Source organism: Cryptomeria japonica, chromosome 11 (assembly GCF_030272615.1).
Source record: "Cryptomeria japonica chromosome 11, Sugi_1.0, whole genome shotgun sequence".
Classification (NCBI taxonomy): Eukaryota; Viridiplantae; Streptophyta; class Pinopsida; order Cupressales; family Cupressaceae; genus Cryptomeria; species Cryptomeria japonica.
In genome coordinates, this window is record NC_081415.1 from 148,753,708 (window position 1) to 148,777,321 (window position 23,614).

The 23,614-nt window shown below is 35.8% G+C and overlaps 1 protein-coding gene across 1 annotated transcript; it reads right to left on the reverse strand.

Annotated features, from left to right (window-relative positions):
* Positions 1–343: 343 nt before the first annotated feature.
* Positions 344–1,410, reverse strand: LOC131079428 (probable LRR receptor-like serine/threonine-protein kinase At3g47570). Its single transcript, XM_058017375.2, has 2 exons — positions 789–1,410; positions 344–681 (listed from the first exon to the last, which is right to left on the reverse strand). Exons 1-2 carry the CDS (start codon positions 1,408–1,410, stop codon positions 344–346), a joined length of 960 nt encoding a protein of 319 aa, XP_057873358.2.
* Between the last annotated feature and the right edge of the window lie 22,204 nt (positions 1,411–23,614).

The window sequence follows — 23,614 nt, forward strand, 5'->3', positions numbered from 1 at the left end:
TCAAACCTCCCTATAGATAAATACAAAAAGAATTTAAGGGCTAATGTAATAAAGTGATTTTATTACAGCCAACACAACTGACATAACACTAACATAACAATTTATCACAAATTGTAAAGTTATTTTCTGACACAACATAATACTAATTCAAGCTTCAAGGAGAGTAAATATTGAACCTTTTTAAAACATAAGCTATTCAAACCTCCCTATAGATAAATACAAAAAGAATTTAACGGCTAATGTAATAAAGTGATTTTATTACAGCCAACACAACTGACATAACATGAACATAACAATTTATCACAAATTGTAAAGTTATTTTCTGACACAACCTAATACTAATTCAAGCTTCAAGGAGAGTCTTCCTAATACTTTCCAATACTCCTGCCACCTCTCTAGCTGTGGGTCTTTCATTGGGGGGCTGCTTTGAACACTCCAACGCAGTAAGAAAGAAGGAAATGAGGCATTGATTTATTTCATATTCTCCTGTATCCTCCATCATTCTCATGTCAATTATCTCTTCCAATTTGTTGTCAAAATGCATGCTTACCCACTTGTGGAGGTTCATTTCTCCCACAAACATATGGTTGGTTGGACTCTTTCCAGTCGCCATCTCCAATGGCATAATACCGTAACTGTAAATATCGCCCCTCGTGGATACCTTCCCACCAAGTCCATACTCTACATCGTAAAAGCAAAAGAACGAATCTTGTTAGAGATGTACAGAAGACATTTGGAAATGGACAAATATATGAGAAGAAAGATAATTGCATGACTGCAAGCAATACCTGGTGCAATGTAACCCATGGATCCTTTTAGAGCTAGAGTGGAAATACCTCCTGAGCTAGTGGTACTGGTGCCTGAACCATAAATTATTCGAGAAATCCCAAAATCTGCTATATGTGCTGTCATGTCCTCGCCCAGAAGAATGTTACTTGGTTTTATATCACAATGTATAATTTGTTGAAAACAGTCATGATGTAGATGTTCTAGTCCATGGATAACATCGATTGCTATGTTCAATATCTCAATGAAGGTCAATGAGATACAACTTGAAAGCAAAAGTGTCTCCAGATTTCCTTTGGCCATGAACTCTAGAACCAATATTTTGCGCCCGAATTTTGAACAGAAGGATATGATTTTCACCAGATTCCTGTGCCTGACTTCTGCCAACACTTTACATTCCCTGAAGAAGCTCTTCCTGGCTTCTTCATTTTCCAAATTCAGATGCTTGAAAGCAGCTTCTCTATTATCACCCATAATACCTTTGTACACTGAACCAAAGCTACTAGTCCCTATCAAATTTTTCTGGTCAAATCCATCAGTAGCTTTAACGATTTCTTGGTAGGAAATCTCCCTGTCATCCATGACTTTCAAATGCAAGATATGACTGGGAACATCAGATTTCATGTCGCGCCTCCTGTAAATTAGCCCCAAGATCAATAAACAAAACAATAGGAAGGTAAAGGTTCCAGCCACCGGTGCTATTATTCTAATTTTTTTGTTGTCTTCAGGCTGAATAGTATGAACAGGGCATGCAGGCAATTGCATCCATTCACCACACAGAAACATATTTCCCATAAATGATGTAGCTGATTCATTTTTCCGATTTCCAAAGGCAGAGATCCTTGAAAGGAGTTTCTTAACAAATTGAAATAAAACTGTAAATTAGCAAGACTCGCCACTTGATGCGGTATGTGTCCTCTGAACTGATTGTTAGAGAGATCGATTTAGTAATAAGAGAGAAAGATTTGTAGGGAGCTTCTCTGGCAAGTATCCAGTCAAATAATTGTGAGCAATCCATTACGGGCTAGTACAATTCCGGAGGGCAGTAAGAATTGGGATGGTGACAGTGCTACCACTCACTAGTTGATTAGATGAAAGACTCAACATTTGGAGATTTGAAAGCTTCCTCAGCTCGAAGGGGACTGCTCCACTGAGATGATTTAGCTCAAAATCAAGGTAACGCAGTTGTGTACAATTAGCAATTGTGGCTGGTATGGTACCTCTCAGCTGGTTGTCCCATAGAGATAGAAATTTAAGGCGAGAGAGCTTACCCAGTTCTGGTGGGATAGGACCAGTCAAGCTGTTGGTATAAAGGGCCAATTCTGTAGGGTAAGCTCTTCTGTGAATTTTGATATTTTTTATTTGGGGACTGGGACATTTGGCTCAATTTCTCTTCTATTAATATACCCATGAAGCATCTTACCTTGTTCCAAGTAACCCAACCCGCTACAAGCCTAGAGAGCGCTCATCGCGGTAATAGGGTCCGGAAAACGCCTATGTAGCATCTCCTCCATTTTGTGGATACCCATCAATCAACCCAGTATTAACCACTCAGGACATTTTGCTCTTTCACAAAGGCTCTATTAACCTTCCACTCTTCAATGTGATGAAATGGGTAGACCTTAGTGGTATAGGACGATCCGGTTACACGACCTACCACCTCGGACTATCTCTCTCCACCACTACCCCAAGCGCCTTTTTCGGTATCATTGATGAGCTTTTTCATATAAGGGTTGTTGCGAAACACACTAAAGTTGATGCACTCATAGATAGTGGATCCCAAACTAACTTAATTTCAGAAGATGTTGTAAGGAATTTGGGGTTGAAAACTTCACCACATAAGAGACCTTATCCACTAGGTTGGGTTTGCGAAAACAATAAATTGTAAGTACCAATGCAATGTACTTTAAGGTTCATAATCTCAAGTAAGTATGTTGATAAGGTACAGTTTCATGTGGTTCCACTAGATGTTTGCAGGAGGAATCTAATCAGTATCATTTGTTTAAAGATGACATTAAGTATATTGTACATTCTCATAGACTTAAGACTAATTGGTCTTTTGCAAACACAGGGCAATTGAAGAGGTTGATTAATGCAAGTAAAGATTTGTCTCTTATGTCTGTCAAGTCGGGTAATTCTAAGCATGAAATTGAAGCAATCAAGGCTAATCAAGATCACTTGTCACTTGATTTAGATGCTTATGGAAGGGATAAAATCATGCATATGTTCAACAATATTGTTGTAGTCTTGATCAATGAAATTGAAGCAATCAAGGCTAATCAAGATCACTTGTCACTTGATTTAGATGCTTATGGAAGGGATAGAATCATGCATATGTTCAACAATATTGTTGTAGTCTTGATTGTGGTGATGAGCCAGATGTACAGATGGAAAAATGATTTTTCTATAAAAAATAGATAATATTGCAGCACCTTCGGAAGTCATTTGTTCCATTTACAATAACATGGGTAGGGGTATTCAAACCCCTAACCTCTTAGTTCCTATTTTTACCCTCCGCCGCTAGGCTAGGCAGATTTCTTGGATATGTGATGACGGTGCTTCTATTTGAAGATCATTAAATGCCCTATGAAGAATTATGGAGGGTCGATTGTTTGAACCGGTGAGCCTATAGTTACTATCCACCACTTCCTACCACTATACCATGAGGTTGTTTTGGGATAGATAGTGGCAGTTTGTTTTTCTATCATATGCGAGCGGTGATTCGAGATATCAAAGCTCGAGCCTCCTATCAATAACTTCTAAATATTCAAACCAAAATCAAACCCGAAATATGACAATCTCAAAAATATAAAGTTTGAAATATTTTTAAAGGGATTTTAGGGGATCAGTTCAATATAAACCATGATTTAAAGGGTTTAATCTAAATTTATAAGATATGGGGAAAATATTATTGTTAATCCCATTTTAGCATGTAAATTTTATAAAAAGGGGTAATTTGTGAGTTTGAATTAGAACATTGTGGTAGAATTGCACATAGGAGAATTGTGTGAGAATTAGAGATTGGAGACTATTGTGTGAGAGAATTTCTTTTGGAGAGTTTGATAGTGAATGGTTCATCTTTGTGCATTGGGAGCTCGAAGTCAAGCTTGTTGCACTAGCTGGAGATGGACTTTTTGTAATTCATTATCATCCGAGGAGATGTAAGGAGTCTTTGTAACCATTGAGGTTCTTTGTAACCATTTTCTGGAGCTGAATCAAGGATCGGCCAGTCCATTGGAGGGACTCGGAGATGTAGCCGATTGACAAACTTCATTATCAACTTGTGTTTTGTTTTCTCTTTTCTTTCTCTCTTCTGTTCAATTTGTCGCTATTTGATAGTTATGTTTATTTAAGCAATTTGATTGTAATTCTAAGACCTTCATTTAATTGTTGTAAGAGTTAACATCTCACGTGCAACAGTCATAGATCCTAACATCAGATCACTTAGCGACCACCATTTGTTGAAACTTACAACAAATATATAAATACGTTGATATAGAGGTAAATGTGAAACCTCTTACTCATAATGGCATCATTGTTTTGCCCCAAACCCACGTTTCAATTGATGAAAACTCATCCTTGAATTGTTGAGAGCCATTTACTTGCAATTAATTTAAAACTACGATAGTTCTGAGATAAACCTAAAACTTATAGGCTAATTATACCAAGGGTTCTTACTTTGCATTCCTTTCATACCACTGATGCTTTGTATACAATTTCAAAGTAATTACCACTAAGTTCAACAAGGTCTTATGAACAATTTTTTTCTTAACATCTCTAAATAGCTCATTGGAAATGTTTCTTGTTCAATTTTCTAGTATAGTCCATTGGGCTATTTATGCTCAAAAAGATCTGAGTATCTTCTCTTCTCTTATAACTTTCATTTTGTTGGTTTGAATAAAACTTCAACACCCTTTCCTCTTTCATTTTGGGTCAACAAAACTTTATCATTTTAATACACTGGGCTTTCCATGCTTGTCGAAACAATTTTAGTTAAAGTCTATAATTGGGTTTAACTTTCTAGTATAGTCCATTGGGCTATTTATGCTCAAAAAGATCTGAGTATCTTCTCTTCTCTTATAACTTTCATTTTGTTGGTTTGAATAAAACTTCAACACCCTTTCCTCATTCATTTTGGGTCAACAAAACTTTATCATTTTAATACACTGGGCTTTCCATGCTTGTCGAAACAATTTTATTTAAAGTCTATAATTGGGTTTAACTTTCTAGTATAGTCCATTGGGCTATTTATGCTCAAAAAGATCTGAGTATCTTCTCTTCTCTTATAACTTTCATTTTGTTGGTTTGAATAAAACTTCAACACCCTTTCCTCGTTCATTTTGGGTCAACAAAACTTTATCATTTTAATACACTGGGCTTTCCATGCTTGTCGAAACAATTTTATTTAAAGTCTATAATTGGGTTTAACACTGTTTCTATAATTATACTTAAAACTGTTCCTAACTATTTTAACTGTACGGAGATTTTAAATTAGTAATAGGTGGATGAAAATTTTTGACGGCCATTGCAGTCGAAAAGTTATGACGGTCATTGGAGTTTTCGGTTAAGTAATTAGGGAAAGCGCCTAATCCCTTATATTAAACAGAGTTTCATATAAATTGTGAGACAAAACAGCGGACAAATTATTGGCTGTTCAGTGGGTCTGGTTTGTCATCAATAACAACTTGCAGACAACAAGGGAAAAATATAGAAGCATCGAGAATTAGAGAAAGGAATTCCAATTTTTTTTTTTTTTTTTTTGCTAGTTATTAGTATTTGTTGTTAGGTAATATTATTGTAATGAAAATTCATTTTTTATGTTTAAATGATTATTAAAAGAAAATATTTTGATTAATTGTAACCAAATATTTTTCTTTCTTCAATTTTTTTTTACATGCATATTTTTTAATTTTTTAATTTAAAAAAAATATTTTTCTTGTGAACGATTGGCTAATACTTTGTTGCCTCTTGTAAATGGGTTTTTGGGAAGCACACATAACCATTGCTATTTTCAGGGGCTTGTCGCATTTTTTCAGATCCCACTCCTCCTCATCAAACTTTGTTGTCTGCCATGCATAATGTCTTCCCCTCATATTCAGAATTTTATTTTCTTATTTAAACTTCTTGTTGAAATGGTATTTGATTCACGAAACTTCATACATGGATAGGGAATACAAAATCTTGTTTTTCTAATAATATTGTCATTTTTTTTTACCGTGTTTGCTAATACTAGACTATTTTGTTTAAGGTTTGCATGAGGTGAGATGAGCAGAAATTGTCATACATTGCTTAAACTTGTTTCTGCAAATGGGCCATAATATTTTATTATTTCTCCATTTTTCAGGGTTTAGGATTACCCATGTGAATGACTGCCATTTAGCTAAACATTGTTTAGAGTTTTTCTTTAGGGTTTCTCGGCGCTCAGCCTTTGTTATTATTGCACCATTCTTCTATTTTATAGACACCTAGATTGTAGTAAATATACTAGGAGGCAAATTATTTTTCCTCATGTCCAAATGAAAAAAAATACCATTCTTGTATTTTATAAAAACCCAGATTGTAGTTTTGAATCTCAAAAATATAAACCATGATTTAAACGGTTTAATCTAAATTTATAAGATATGGGGAAAATATTATTGTTAACCCCATTTTAACATGTAAAATTGTATAAAAAGGGGTAATTTGCGAGTTTGAATTAGACCATTGTGGCAGAATTGCACATAGGAGAATTGTGTGAGAATTAGAGATTGGAGACTATTATGTGAGAGAATTTCTCTTGGAGAGTTTGATAGTGAATGGTTCATCTCTGTGCATTGGGAGCTTGAAGTCAAGCTTGTTGCACTAGCTGGAGATGGACTTTTTGTAATTCATTATCATCCGAGGAGACATAAGGAGTCTTTGTAACCATTGAGGTTCTTTGTAAACATTTTATGGAGCTGAATCAAGGATCGGCCACTCCATTGGAGAGACCCGGAGATGCCCATTGGCGAACTCCATTATCAACTTGTGTTTTTTTTTCTCTTTTCTTTCTCTCTTCTATTCAATTTGTCGCTATTTGATAATTATGTTTATTGAAGCAATTAATTATGTTTATTTAAGCAATTTGATTGTAATTCTAAGAGCTTCATTTAATCATTGTAAGAGTTAACATCTCACGTGCAACAGTCATAGATCCTAACATCAAATCACTTAGTGACCACCATTTGTTGAAACTTATAACAAATATATAAATACGTTGATATAGAGGTAAATGTGAAAACTCTTACTCATAATGGCATCATTGTTTTGCCCCAAACCTATGTTTCAATTGATGAAAACCCATCCTTGAATTGTTGAGAGCCATTTACTTGCAATTAATTTAGAACTACGATAGTTCTGAGGTAAACCTAAAACTTACGGGCTAATTCTACCAAGGGTTCTTACTTTGCAGTTCTTTCATAGCACTGATGCTTTGTATACAATTTCAGAGTAATTACCACTAAGTTCAACGGGGTCTTCTCTATTTTTGCATCATGAACATTCTTTTTCTTAAAATCTCTAAATAGCTCATTGGAAATGTTACTTGTTCAATGTTCTAATATAGTCCATTGGGCTCTTTATTCTCATTCAATGACATATTTGTTTGTTTTATTTCTTCTCCATGCAATAGAGTCTAAGTTGCCCTGTAACACCTATCCTTACAAAGAAAATATTAATGCTGAAAATAATTTTCTTTTAGGCCAAGAGATAATACCGGTAATTGATTACATAGATACCTAAAAAGTAAGCACACACGATCAATCCAGTTGCACCTAAATAATTATTATAGACTGTCAAACCAAGAGCTTTATTATCTTTATTCTAATGGCTTCTCCTTAAATTAGTCTTGAACCCACAGTTTCTCGGCATGATAGAGAAAAGTTCGATTTGTTCTACCAATAGCCCTCTTTTGCTTTGAGAATGGCAAATTATGTACGCTTTTCACAGCTCAAATCAACAATCGAAGATATCCAAAACTTTTAGATTACTCTGTTTTCTCCTACATAGCTTCCACAATCTTCGACTTTGTAAATATTCCACGCAGACCCACTACTTTAACCAAGGGAAGGCAGATTTGTAAAACATTATCTTCCACTCCTATTTGCTTCTCTCTCTTTTCCTATTTTCATGCGTCATTATAATTAGATCAGCAACCATTTCAAGTGATTCACTTGCTGCAGACATAAGCATGCCATTTTCAAGAAAATCTCAAAACAGGATTTTGATGCTAAGTCTCCATCTTGATGGAAAGGCAAATAAGATGATTTTATTACTGCATAATGGACCTTAAATTGAAAGAAAGATTATTGTCAATTGAAATCTCTTTGCAAATGGGTGATTGGTGGATAGCGTAAACTCCAGTGAATTTCATCAACTATAATTTAGAGTCATGTTGGAAGAGCCCATCAATTATGGTTAAATTTGCACCATCTTCCTGGTGCACTCGGTAGTTTGGTGAGATTCTAACAACCAACTAACACAATCTAGTCCATCCCTACTATGTTTTAAAGGCATATCAATTATAATGAGGAAAATCCGTATGATGTTTTAGGTTAACCGCTTAGTGGTTTAGGTTCTAACAAACCATTGCCTAAGCAACCTATACAGTCTAGTCAGAAGATCATTGAATGTATAATGAATGATTAATTTCACAATTTAACAAAACAAAATACACAGGTTCTTTAAGTTTTAACAAATAATGTTTTAACAATTTAAGCAAGAAGATTATTATAGTCATAATAAAATTTAGAATGATATTTTGGGCTAGGTGTTTTAGATTGTTTATATTGTGAGTTGCCTAGGGTTCAATAAACTACAAAGTTTTCCCCAAAAGATCATTCCAGTTTTTGTTTATCTTTAGAGATGATCTTCTAGATTAGACTGCCTAGGTAGTTTAAACTGTAGCCTGTTTAGGTTACAAAAAAAACTACAAAAGTATAACCCAGAAGATCATTGTAAATTAATAAACTGCCAACAAATTCCTCCAAAAATGTATCTATGCTACACTTGTCACAACTAAACACTTCCTCCTACAACAGAGGTAACTCATGACGCACTTCATCGTATATTAGGCTCTCTGTACTGTCAACTTCTATCATTGCGTTTACAGACTTCACTACATGACCATCCACTGTAATAGTCTTCATAATGTCACAGCCTTAAATGCTTTAATAAACTCTACATTTATAAAGATTTTAAGAAATGCTTTGTAAAATTTCTTTTCAATTATGCTAAAGGATGTTACAATTCTAGTTCCTTCACTGCTTGGCATGTAATTCCTTCACGGTCGTTTGAATTATGTGTTTTATTTCTATTATTTGTTCACTGTGTAAAAACAAAATTATTTTTGCCCTTTCATATTTCTCGACTCTATCAATACATTTTTGGTCACTGCACAAATATTGCATGATCAAAAAATAGATTGAACTTCCTAAAGAGAAAACAAGGTAAAATACCATAAAATTTATTTGGCAAAATATTAGTATGTAATGCAACTAATTTTTGGTCGTTTTGGCTCCTTTTGATTGTTCCCCAAGTTGTTTTGCATGCTTAACCACTGATAACACATTCTCATCATTTCTCAGTTTGACAACATCAAAAAATTACTACTATGAGCTCCAATTCATTATAATCAATCTCCTTTAGTATGTATTATGTGACTTTAAGATTCAACCTCCTCCAGAGGATAGAAGATGCTTGATCTACTTGAGGCAAAACAGAAAGAGGATCATGTTTACAAAATGTTTCTTCTTGATCACTCCTTAATGTACAACATCATGATTAATCTTTTGCCACAATGCATCAATGATAATACCCAACTAAGTATAGTGATTATCTTTTGCCACAATGCATCAGTCATACCTTTTCGTCTCTTTCAAACCTCATATTTCAAAAGTTGTAACATGACCTCACTCTTAACGTCAACTCAAATGACACGATATGCCAGACATTTTTATTATGAATTCTTTTCTAATTCTTGTTATACTGAATCAGTATATAAATAGCAACATATCCTTCAAAATAAGAACAATAAATCTTTATTAATGTCGATAGGCATTCTATATTGAGAGTAAGGGGTGGAGTGTGACCGTGTAAATGTTAACTTTTATCTTTTAACTTAAATTCATTCACATGTCAAAATACTAATATTAATTATAAACTTAAAAGATTTAAATAAACTCTATATAAAATAAAATATACTCTCATTAAAATTATAATTTTTAGATAGATATATAAATACATATATAAAAAAAAAGATATTTAAAAATAATCCAGCATTTCATAGTTACAATTTAATTTTTTATTTTTAATTATTTATTGGAACAATGATAAGTAGTTTAAAATTTAAATATAGAAAACTAGATGTCAATTATTGAATAAAAAAATCGTATCCGTGAAAAAATAAATTAAACAATATATTACTTATAATTAAAAAATTATTAATAACTATAATAAATATTATTATTTCCACTACAAATTAATATGTCTATTAGTCACCACTATGTGGTACTTGTTAATAGTATATATCAATTTTTATTGGATAAATGTTTACATAGAAATATAGTTTAACTTCCACATAAATATTTGAATTGAAAAGGAAACTAAATAATTTACAAATGTTTTGATCTTAAATATTCAACCAGTAACATCTCCTTTAATTTGGATAGGTTATCATGAAATTGGGCAGTATTTTAGACTCTTTAAATTTCTCTTGGCCTAGCACTTTGGTAGAAACATTGATTTAACTGATAGAAATGTTTACATTTTTTAATAGGTAGAAATATAATTTAACTACCACATAACTATCTGAACATAAAAGGAAAAACCATATTAACCCTCAAGATTAACACATTAAAATTACCTCCCTAATTTGAAGGGATTATAATGAAATTGGACAATAATTTGAACTGCTCAATCTTCTCTTAGCCTAGAAATTTTGGTGGAAGCATTTATGGGTTGATCTAGAGCTTCTTTAAAAATTTTGTTATTATAACAGGTGTTAAAATTTGTTTGAATTGACATTGTTACCTTGATAGGTTTAAACATTTAATTAACGAGTTTGTTGTTTTGACGAGTCTCAAATATTGATAATAAGCTTGTTGCTTTGATGGGTCTCAAATTTTGATAATGATCTAATTACTTTGAAAAATCTCAAATTGGGGCTTCTTTTATCATTGCAATGTGAAAATAATGACCAAACTTTGGTGGCCAATATGAAGAATCATTAACAATCATTTTCAAGAAACTCTGTATCATCATTAAGAATTGTTGAACACACAATAGAATTGAGAGGGTGATAGTGAATTAATATAGACCTTAAAACACCTTACTTATAATCCTTTAAACTTCAAACCACAATTAACTTATGTGTATAGGTATAAAACATGAAAGAACAAACCACAACACTCATGAACACTAGATTTACATTGAAATTCCAAGGAGGGAAAAACCATGGTGGGAATCACAGTCACAAAATGAATAATTATGTAGCATTGTAAATTGTACACCTTTGCTAAGGTGTCCAATTTCATACTTGTTCAACACTCATTTTAGTGTGTCTCGTCCTAGTATGCATTATTGTATCATCATAAATTGCCACTGGGCCAATTGACAATTCAAGTTTGTGCCCCTACTCTAGTGTGTCCTATCCTCATCACCTTTCTAGGTTCATTTGAGCCTACTCTCCATCTTTGAGGACATGAACAACCTTTTATGGGTCATACTATGGGATATCCATCTCATTTTACCTTTTTTGTACTTTGATTATGTTGGCATTATTGGCATTAGGTTGTCATTGATGTCAACAGGTTTGGCATGGTCATTGGTGAGTAAGTAGTGGTGACTGATATGGGTGAAGTAAGACATGATGATGTCAATCCATATGCGTGTAAGCAGACAAAAGAGTATGTTACCGATACATATGAAATGCATCATTGATCGGTAAAGAAGAACCATCGCCAAGGCAAAGCAAACAAGTAAAGAAGAATAAAAGGATGTGAACTGGTATACATAGAGAAGTTTAATGCTATAGGTAAATGGACTTAGTAGATGGACCAACATGTTTGATGGAAGGCAAGTTGATTCAACAACAGAGAAGAGGTCAGCAGGTATGAAGGTCCACTGGTGAAGTTAGGATATACCAGTAAGGTGAGTTGAACCGGTAGTCAGTCCTGGTCAGTGAAGGATGCAAAACCAATATACAAAACCAAGCATAGGTGGATGTTGATAAGGATAACAAGTGGAAACCAAGTGGCGAGAACACAGAGGTCGGTGAAGTATTCATCAATGTAGTAGTCAACAAGAAGGTCGACATTGAAAAAGAACCCAAAAAATCATGGGAGGATGGCAGAACGTTGCAGCTTGAGGAAGATAGGGTGGCAAGGTGATTGAACTGACCTTGTAAGATGATCTGATCTTTGTACACGTTTGTCGAAGGAAAAAGACAATCCATTAATGGTGATTGACAGAGAAACACAGAAAAGCATGTCATAGACATCCCAAAATAGAAAACGCACATTGACAAGCGAGGAGATGGCGGTGCTATTTGGTGTGATGTAGATCACCATTCTTGAAAAGAAAATCTGATCAAATCTAATACGGATCAAGTTGGTGAAGGAAAAACCTAACACGACACCGTTTGAATGTTGCTTGTGGTAGGAACCCTCATAGATAAATATGTCAACTCAAGACTGAAATTAGTTGATGCTTGATGTGAGGTGTGAGAGGAAAGAGAGACTGAGCAAGAAGAAAGATGATCTATCTAAGACTTATTTCTCAGAGAGTCAAAGGGTGTGTTAGCAGGTCACCGTTGAGAGGATCTAACTAGTAGAGACAGAGTAACCAATAAACTGTTACAGTCTTAACAGCCAAGCATACCGGTAAGGAGTGATTGGTTAGGAAGGAATCCAAGTGTGATACTGTGAAGTGTGAGGCTTAGAGAGAGAGAAGAAAGGATAGGAGTAACCAACAAGTGATCAGAAAAGAGTAATCTAATAACAGGCAGTGTGAGAACTAGTGAAGAAAAGGAGGTTGTTAACCGACATAAATCCATTGATCAAGTGTTGCAGAACTCATTTGCAATGAGGTGCTATCACTATATCAAAATTTGATTTTATTGTATTACACCAAGTTGGTGGTTGGTGCAGGGGTTGGTGCTCCTTGGGTTGGTGCCCTAAATTATTGTAATGTGATTGTTTCATTATGAGGCTGGATTGGAGTAGTAGATTCCAACAACATTTCTCACCGAGGTTTTTCCCATATTGGGTTTTCCCCATACATCTGGTGTTGTGGGTTATGAATTTGTGTGTTTGCCTCTTTTGATATCTACTCTTATCTTACCAGTTTGATTGCTTAGTGCTTAGGTTGATAACCGGTATTTGAAGCTTGGTTTAAAAGGAAAATATTTTCAAGAACCACTTATTAATCCCCCTCTCAATGGTACATTATATTCAACAATTGGTATCAAAGTATAGGTTCCTAGTTGAATAAAGCTTTCTCTAGCTTGGGTAGATTCTTGTCAAAGAATACAATGGAAAGAAATGAGTTCATCTCCTCAAAAGCCCTCATGTTTGATGGATCTAACTATGCTTTCTGGAGCAGAAGAATGGAGACGTATATTTCCTCCCTTGGTTTTGATGTGTGGATGTCTATCAAGAATGGGTATACTGGCCCTAGTGTTTCTCCCACTGATCCGAATTTTAAGAAGGAGTATGAGAGAAATGCAAAGGATAAACATTCTATTCTAAGCTGGTTGTCAAATAATGAGTTTGTCAAGGTCATGCACTATGCATCCACCAAAGAGACTTGGGATAAATTGCAGAGATTATTTGAAGTAGATGCTAAAGTCAAAGAGGCCAAGCTACAATCACTAAGAGGTCAACTTGAGGGAATCAAGATGAAAGATGAAGAAAATATTGCAGACCACCTTTACAGAGTTGATGAAACTGTGAACACCATCAAAGGACTTGGAGAGGAAATCGCTAATGATATTATTGTCAAGAAGGTACTTAGATCTCTCACATCTAAGTATGATACTAATGTTTCTACCATTGAGGAAGCAAAGGATCTGAAAACCTTCACAATGGATGAGTTAGTTGGCTCTCTAATAGCCTATGAAATGAGAACAACCGATGAAGCATCCTCAAGAAAAGAGGTAGTGTTCAACTCCAACAAAAAGGGAAAGGAAGAGGTTGCTCATAAAGGATCTAGTGAAGACTCGGATGTAGAGGTAGCAAACTTTGTCAGGAAGCATAAGAGAAGATCCACCAAGTATAAAGGAAAGTTACCACTCAAATGCTTCAACTATGGTAAAGTTGGATACTTTGTTGCAAAATGTCCTTATAATGAAACCGGTGGAGATGAGCAAAGAAGGTTTGGCAGATCTACTAGTAAAGACAAAGAAAGGAATGTCTACTGGCAAGGAAAAAGAGGCTACTAGAAGTAGAACAACCAATATACTATTGAGGATGATGCCACAGAAAAAGAAAGTGCATCAGAAGATGACTACCATGAGAATGAAAGAGAAGTTAATCTCTTTATGGCACTAGATGAACTGGTTAGTGAAAATGAGGAAGAAGAAGACATTGAAGTCAAAGTGGATCTAGAAGGTGATCTCATAAGTTCTTTTGAGGAGTTAAGTAAAACAAGAAAAGAACTCAAGAAGGTCAAGCTTGTTGTAGCAGAAGAACAAGGTCTCTTGAAGCAATCCCTGGATGAGTCCAATCAAGTTATCTCTGACTTGAAAATTAAGTTGGAAGAAGCCAAGAGGATATGTGAAGTTACATCCTTTGATTTGATTAAGAAGGAAAAGGAGCAACAAGATCTGGAAGCAGAAATAGTGAAGCTCAGAAAGGAGCTTAAAAAGAGTAAGGATGAACTGAAAGTGAGAAGCAAATATGAGGGTACCACAGAACCCTTGGACAAGATGTTGAGAAAACAAAAGCAATCTAAAGATATCAGTGGCTTAGGAATTGAAGAAGGAAAAAGTTCAAACAACAAGGACACATCCAATAAGGAGATACAATTCACTTCTTCAAGTGAAGGTGAAGAGAATAAGACATTCATTGTAAGCAAGGATATCGATAAGAATACTTATGCAAAAGTTGTTAGAAACCACCACACAAACTAGTATACACAATCAATGAACCAAAGGCCACACCTAATGTACTAGAATGCATATCATAGGAGAAATGCAGGAGTTGATCATGAAGGATTCACTAGAGTTAGCAGCATGAAAGGAAGACCCCCGGTGAGACAGACGTTTGCGGGACCAAGACAACCTAACCTGTATGTTCAAAACTTTCATGGTTATTGTTACTAGTGTAACAAATTTGGACATAGGTTAGCTGATTGTAGATTAACAAATAAGCCCTCTATGAGTTATGAAAGTAGAAATCCATTTAATGCACTTTGGGATATGAATATTGTTTTTTATCAGTGCAATGGATTTGGTCATAGGAGTTTTGAATGTAGGAAGAGTAAACTGGTGTCCTACAATAGTTTCAAAGATTCATCTTTAAATGTAAATGTGAAATGCTATAACTATCAAGAGTTTAGACATATAGAAAAAATTTGTAAGAATAGGAATATTAAGCAGAAGAGGACAAATCATGATCAGGAACCAGTAGCCAAACCAAAGCACAAAATTGTAGCCGATAAGAAGAAGGAAACTCAACCGGTTTGGGTTGAGAAAGAAAAGGACAAAGTTGAATCAAGTCTCATAGTGCAGACTGCCCTACATGCGAAAAGAAGAAATCTATGGGTTGTAGATAGTGGATGTTCCAAACTTTAAGACTAGAATGGTGGCTCAGTAAGGTTTGGAGACAACTCATCAATCAAGATAAAGGGAAAATGTACTCTAAACATTGATAGCAAACCAAAAGCACATGATGTGTATTATGTTGAAATCCCAAAGAACAATCTAATGAGTGTGAGTTAGATGTGTGAAAAAGGTTATAAATTCACCTTTGATTCTATCGGCCACCAGATAAAGAAGGAGAGTACCAGTCAGATGGTAGCTGAAGGTAAGAGGACATATGGTAATGTATACAATCTGAAAGAATGTTTTAAATCCCAATGCATGTTGGGACAAGTGGATGAAAGCTAGTTGTGGCACAACATATTAGGCCACATAAATTTTGATAATCTAGTTGCAGTAAGAAAAAAGAGGTATGTAAGATTTATATACCACCGATTATCAAACCGGTAAGCACATTTTGTGATGAATGTGTGAAAGGGAAGCAGACTAAAGTGAGCTTCAAGACAAAAGAACACAACACCTCAAGACCACTTGAACTTGTACATATAGATCTTTGTGGTCTGACTAGGACAAGAGCTCTTGTCAGTGAAAGATATTTTATGCTCTTCATTGATGACTATTCAAGAATGACATGGGTGACTTTCCTACAGCATAAATCACAAGTATTTTATAGATTCAAGATCTTTCAGAAGATGGTAGAAAAGGAAAGTGGGTGCAAGCTGAAATGCCTAAGATCAAACTGGGGTGGAGATTTCACATCAAATGAGTCTGAATATTATTATGAAAGACATGGAATTAGAAGGCAATACTTAGCCCATAGGACACCAAAACAAAATGGTGTGGTAGAAAAGAAGCACAAGATAGTCAAGGAGATGGGCAAAACTATGTTAAATGAGGCAAGTTTGTCAGACATGTATTGGAATGAATCGATTCATACTGATACATATAATTTGAACTAGGTTCAACTAAGAAAAAACATCAGAATGACAAATTATGAGTTGTGGTATGACTGGAAACCATCAATCAAGTACTTCAAGGTATTTGGAAGCATGTGTTTTATCAAGAGAGATATGGATGGTTTAGGTAGTTTTGAATCTAGGAGTGATGAAGGGATCTTCCTTGGCTACTCAATTAATAGTAAAGCCTATAAATGCTACAAAAAAAGACTAAGAAGAGTCATAGAGAGTGTGCATGTAAGAATTGATGAGGATATACATAAAGAAAGACAAGCACAAGTTAACCGGTATGATGATTTTGGTGATGAAGGTGAAGAAGCTCAGTCAGATAATGAATCGAAAGAAGCATCCAAAAGGGTCCCTAACCGGTACGTGCAGATAAACCACTCAAAAGAGAAGATTTTAAGTAATAAGAGTGATGGTGTGCAGACTAGGAGAAGACTTGCCCAGAATGATGAACAAGTCAATTTCTACCTCATGAATGAAGTAGAACCTAAAACATTCAATGAGGCCAGAAAAGTAAAAAATGGATGGATTCCATGGAAGAAGAGTTGCAGTAGATTGAGAAGAACAAGACTTGGGAATTAGTTCCTAGACAGGAAGACAAGAACATCAATGGCACCAAATGGGTCTACCAGAACAAGATGAATGAAGAAGGTAAAATTGTTAGGCATAAAGCTAGACTTGTGTGCAAGGGTTACTCTCAAGTAGAAGGCATTGATTTTAAAAAAACATTTGCACTGGTGGGGAGACTAGAAGAAATTAGGATGTTTCTAGCTTTTTTATCCTACAATGATTATAAGGTATATCAAATGGATGTAAAATATTCCTTCCTCAATGGAAATTTGGAAGAAGTGTACATGGACCAACTAGGAGGGTTTCTATTACATGATGATGAAACTTTTGTGTGCTAGTTGAAGAAAGCTCTATATGGTTTAAAGAAGGCTCCTAGAGCATGGTATTCAAGGCTAGATCAGTACTTGAAGGAGCAAGGATTCAAAAAGGGAACCGCTGATAGCAATCTGTACTTCAAGGCAAATGGAAATCACATGATCATTATGGTTGTGTATGTAGATGACATCATTTTTGGAGGCAACAAGGATACTCTTTACAAAGATTTTGCTTATCAGATGCAGTCAGACTTTGAGATATCAATGCTTGGAGAATTGACATACTTTCTTGGCTTATAGGTATCAGAGCTCGATAAGGGAATATTTATCTGACAAACCAAGTATTCAATAGACATGCTAAAGAAGTTTCAAATGGAGGACTGCAAACCGGTGAGTACCCCCATGGTGATGGGAAGCAAATTGAGCAAGAATGAGGAATTACCGGAGGTGGATCAGACATTACATAGATCCATGATAGAAAATTTATTGTATCTTACTTCTTCTAGATCAGATATAGTGCAAGCAGTGTGTACGGTGGCTAGATTTCAAGCAACACCTAAGCAGTAACATATGAATGCAGTAGGCAAAATTTTTAGATACCTACAAGGGACACTCAATTATGGATTATGGTACCCTAAATAAGGGGAATTCAACTTGGAGGAATATACTAATGCTGATTGGGCAGGTTGCATTGATGACCAGAAGAGAATAAGTGGTGGTGCAATCTTCCTAGGTGACTGGTTGGTCTCATGGCATAGTAAGAAGAAGGATTTAGTCTTTGATAGCGAGGCTACCTAGTTTACCATCAATTAGGATTCTTTGATGGTTATTCTATCCCTTCCTAGGTTCCAAGTCTATCCGTTTAGACTTCTAAGGGCTTCCCTACCATTTGTTTGCTTATCTCACCTTCCTCAAGCTCACAAAGTAAGCTTGCTCACTATATCCTTGCAGGGGTGTAGGACACACACACATGTGTTCTCTCTTTGCAAAACCACCCATCCTGTTTGGTTTGGCAAATACACTCCTTTCAGTTACACAATGTCTAAGTGTCAGGCATATAGCCTTCTAGATATTCTTCTAGTTCTTAGCAGATTCCTTCCCCCTACAAGTTATCTCCTTCAAGTTATTGACACCTAGCCCGGCTATCACCAAGCTTGCCTAGGGCCAGTTTGTAGTAATAGCTAATGCCATCTCTTGGACTCTTACCAATAAAACCCTACTGTACATAATTGGCTCTGCTTGATAATCTCCAATGGTCATGTCGAGTCTCAAGTCAGAGCCATGTGATTATTGCAAATAGAGAACAAAAACTAAAAAGGAAAGCTTTATTTACAGATTCTGGGCTTATGCACAGTTCAAGCCAGCAACTCACAGAATAGAGAAAATAATCTTTACATTAACAACATACAAGAACTTTAGAGATTTTTAACACATTATTGCAAATCATGAACAAAAAGTAAACTCTGATTGGAAACCAAAAAATGGACTTCTCTACTGCATTTCAAAAAAATAAACAATCGTGTTCTTTGAGGCAATCAACAATCAATGAATCGACGATCAACCTCCTATAGATTTCTGTTGGATCTTTTATACATTTTCTCTTCTATTATGAATTTCTCCTATTGGACGAGATAAATCTCGTTACCAACTATTTCCACTTGCAACTGTCTCACAGGGTCCATCGGAACATCTGGATAAAATCCAAACAAGGTTACCAATGTCCGATTACAACCTCTAACTTGTCGCACTTCCTATCGGGTCTTTGGTAGAACACTAAAATAGGGCTACCGATGATGATATCTTCACATTTCCATTTCACACTTTCGATCGGGTTATCGCTGTAACATTAGAACAGAGTTACCGATGTTAGATGGTGACACACACCAGTTTACACTTTCCATCGGGTCATCGGGGAAACTTCAAAACCAGACTTTTGATGCTTTCCTCCACTTCTTGGATGTTTCCATCGGGTCTCCTCCAAACATATTAGCTCGATGGCCAATGCCATCTTCCTCCACTTGTGCTTTGTTATCGGGTCATTGGTGTAACACTAAAGCGTTCCTTTTGATAGCCGATGACTTACTCTAGTCCGTCCACTTTTCTCTCGAGCGTCGATGTAGGTGAGAACCTTGCTTGTCGATACCTGATACAATGACTTCATGCCTATGCTTTCTCATCATGTCATCTGGGTAGCTTAAAACTACTCACCCTGATACCCACCAACAATACTCTAAAGTGATCTTCTCCCAATGCTTTCTCATCGGGTCATCTAGGTAACGTGAAACTACTCCCTCTGATATCCAATGACTCCACTCCATACTCTAGCGACCTTATCATGGTATGTCTTGTCGATCAGGGTAGGTCTTGCCGATAAAGAAAATTTCAAAAATTGCCATCAACAACCAAACAAATGGACTTAGAGCCAGTCCTTATGTACGTACATGACCACTCGAAGGTCTCAAAAGCCAAACTGGTTAAGGGGATTCCAACCCTTAGATGTTCCTGCACCATACTTCCCCAAAAATAAAGAAGTCAAGTGACTGCATGTGACAACAAGGAGAGATCAATTCTCGACTTGACAAAGTTTGATTCTGGGACCTAGGTTGCCTCAGAATCAGGTTTATACATCTAGTTGATAAAATGTTCCATGAAAACATGTTGTCTAGTCTTCTTGAGAATGTAGGAATCCAACACTTTCTCAGCCTAAGGCATGGAAGAAGAAAGTAAGGGTAGGTCGGCAAGTGATTGCTGAACATCTGAAACTCGTGCATCCTCCTTGGGAATTTTCCCCTTGTAGGCACCCAAATTTGCAACATTGAAAATGGAAGACAAAGTAATATCAGATGGCAAATTGATCTTATAGGAAATAGAGCCATAGTTGGCTAAAATTTTACATGTTCCTATTCTCCTCATTTGTAGCTTTCTGGGAATCCCTTTTTGAGTTCGAGCCTTGTTCAAATGTACCATCACTAAATCTCCAACAAAAAATTGCACATCTCTCCATGTGGCATCAACTTTGGCTGAAGTTTTTGTGAAGAATCTTGGAGAGCTCGCCAGACTTGGTCATGAACCTCCTTCATAGATTGAGTGACATCATCAACTTTACCACTTCTGTGCAACAAATTACCAAGATCTCATAATTTCATAACACCTCATGGGTGGATACCATATACTATCTCAAAAGTACTCTTCCTAGTAGTCCTGTTGACACTGTCATTGTAGGCAAACTATGCCTAGTGAAGAACCTGATCCCAACTCTATCCATATTCTTTTGTCAAGCACCTTAAAAGCTTTTGAAGTGTCCTATTGACCACCTTTGTTTGACCATCCGTTTGGGGATGATAGGCTGAACCAAAAGACAAGTTAGTTCCCAGTCTTTTCCAAAGAGTTTTCCAAAAATGTCCAAGGAATTTGACATCTCTATCTGAAACAATAGTAACTGGAAAACCATGGATTCTTATAACCTCTTTGAAAAACAAGTGTGCAATGTGACTAGCATCATGAGTAGTTTTACAAGGAACAAAAAATGCCATCTTATTGAATCTGTAAACAACAACAAAAATGCTACCATAACCAAGATTTGTTTTGAGTAATCCAACCACAAAATCTATACTTACACATTCCCATGGCCTTGTAGGAATAGGTCATGGTTGATAAAGACCAGCATTAGTAGTTGTACCTTTATCTTTTTGACAAACCATACACTACTCAACATACCTTCTGATATCCCTCTACATTCTAGGCAAATGGTAGAACCTTTGAACAAGTTCCAATGTCTTATTAAGGCAAAAATAACCACTCAAACATCCATTGTGATTTTCTTGGTTCAGATTCTCTCACATCGATCCTTTGGGAGCACACAACTGTCCACCTTTAAACAACAAACCATTCTGCAAAGTAAAGTCAGCATATTCACTGTGAAAGTGATTCTGAAATTCTTGACAAACCTTGTAAATGGCTGCAAAATCTTCATCATTGGGGTACAAATCTTTGAATTAATCAACTCCAATAATCTGAATCTGCACTTCTTGCACTGTTAGTAGCCTTCTACTCAAAGCATCTACCACTTTATTACACTGTACTTTCTTATGCTTAATAGAAAAAGTATATGACTACAAATACTCAACTCATTTAACATGCCTATGACTCAACTTAACTCGTGAATTTAGAAAACTCAAAGCTTGATTATCTGTGTAAACAACAAACTCCTTAGGTAACAAGTAGTGCATCCACTTCCTAAGAACTTGGATAAGAGCATATAGCTCAAGATCATAGGATGAATACTTATTCTTGGAATCATTGAGCTTCTCACTAAAGAAAGCTACAAGTCTATTCTCTTGACTCAAAATAGCACCAACTGCTATATTACTTGCATCACATTCAATTGTGAACATCTTATCAAAACTAGGAAGCATGAGTATTGGTTGTGTAGCTACCTTTTGTGTTGGCCAAATTGTGATGTCTTCCACCTTTGATGTGTCCATCTTTAAATCTCCTCTTGAAACTACAAATCCAAGATAGACAAGTTCCTGCTTCATAAACTCACACTTCTCCAAGTTTATTGTTAGTTTCTCATCATACAATTTTTACAATACAATACTAAGATGCTCTAGATGTTCCTCTTTAGTTCTACTGAAAATCAAGATATCATCTAAGTATACAACAAATAATTTACCAATAAAATCTTTAAGCATTTCATTCATGAGTCTCATGAATGTACTGGGAGAATTACTAAGATCGAATGGCATAACAAGCCACTCATAAAGTCCTTCATTGGTTTTGAAGGTTATTTTCCATTCATCACCTTCCTTTATCATGATCTAGTGGTATCCACTTTTGAGATCAATCTTAGTGAAGTACTTTGCACCTCCCAAACAATCCATCAAGTCTTTAATTCTTGGGATAGGAAATTTGTATTTGATAGTGACTCTATTTATGGCTCTTGAATCTATGCATAGCCTCCATGTTCCTCCTTTCTTGGGTGTTAATACTGTAGGTACGACACAAGGACTTATGCTCTTCTTTATCAACCCTTGGTCCAATAATTCTTGGACTTATCTAGCCACTTCCTTGTTCTATTCTTGACTCATCTTATAGGCTTCTTTTTTAGGTAATGATGCTCCTGGAATGAAATTAATCTAATGGCGTATGGCTCTAATAGGACGTATGGTCATTGGTGCTCCATCACTTATGATTGCTTTGAAATTGTCTAATATTTGCTACACTTCATGAGGTATTTGGACCTTCTTTTCTTGCTTCACTTCCTTTGGTTTCACTATGAGAGAAAACCCCACTCCTTCTCCTTCCTTGAGAGTGTTAATGAACTCTTTTTCACTCACCAATAATACATTTGGGAATTTATTTTTCTGCTCTCTCCTTCATCACTTAGGGACTGAATACAGTATGTAAGTCCATCCTTCTAAAAAGAATAAGAATTATTCTCTCCATTGTGAATGGCCTTTCTGTCAAACTGCCATGGTCTACTAAGAAGTAGATGGCAAGCATCCATAGGCAGGATGTCACACAAGACTTTATCCTTATAACTACCTATGTTGAGCTCAACCCATGTTTGTTCATTTACTACCACATGCTGCTCCTTGTTGAGCCAAGTGACCTTATATGGATTACTATGTGGGATTCTTTCCAATTTCAGTTTATTTACTACTTCCTCTGACATAATTTTGTCAGTAGACCCTGAGTCTATCACCACACTACAAACCTTACCAAGGACCATACATTTGATTCTAAACAAAGATCTTCTTTGAGTTGGTTCTTCTTTGATTAGCTCCTTAATCAAGGCTCTTCTCATCATTAAATTTTCTCCATCTTTAGGAGATAAGCTCACACCTTGTGTGTTGCTCTTCCACATCTTCTTGCGCATATGTCACTCTTCTTTCACTTCCTTGAGATGAAGAGGACTTCTCTGGAAATCTATAGGGAGGGTGACCCAACTTTTGGCAACTATAACACTTCATGGTGGAGAAGTAGGACCCTCTTCTCGGTCCATTAGATCTACCTCTTCCTGGGTTGCTAAATGACCCCCTTCCTCTATAGTTGCTCTTGCTATGTGAATCCTCACTTTACTCTATAAGTTTGGACTCTCCTTAGGATCTTTTATCTACTCCTCTTTCACGAAAACTGCCTCTTTGGCCTCTACCATCTTTTCCTCTGCCACTTCCTCTGTTGCTTTGTTCTTGCTTCATTTT

Bases quoted from the DNA above. Each gene is read 5' to 3' on its own strand.
- LOC131079428 (XM_058017375.2), bottom strand. From the start codon at position 1,410: ATGAAATCTGATGTTCCCAGTCATATCTTGCATTTGAAAGTCATGGAT. The intron at 682-788 runs GTATTGCTTGCA...TTTACGATGTAG, and splicing joins CATGGGTTACATTGCACCAG to AGTATGGACTTGGTGGGAAG.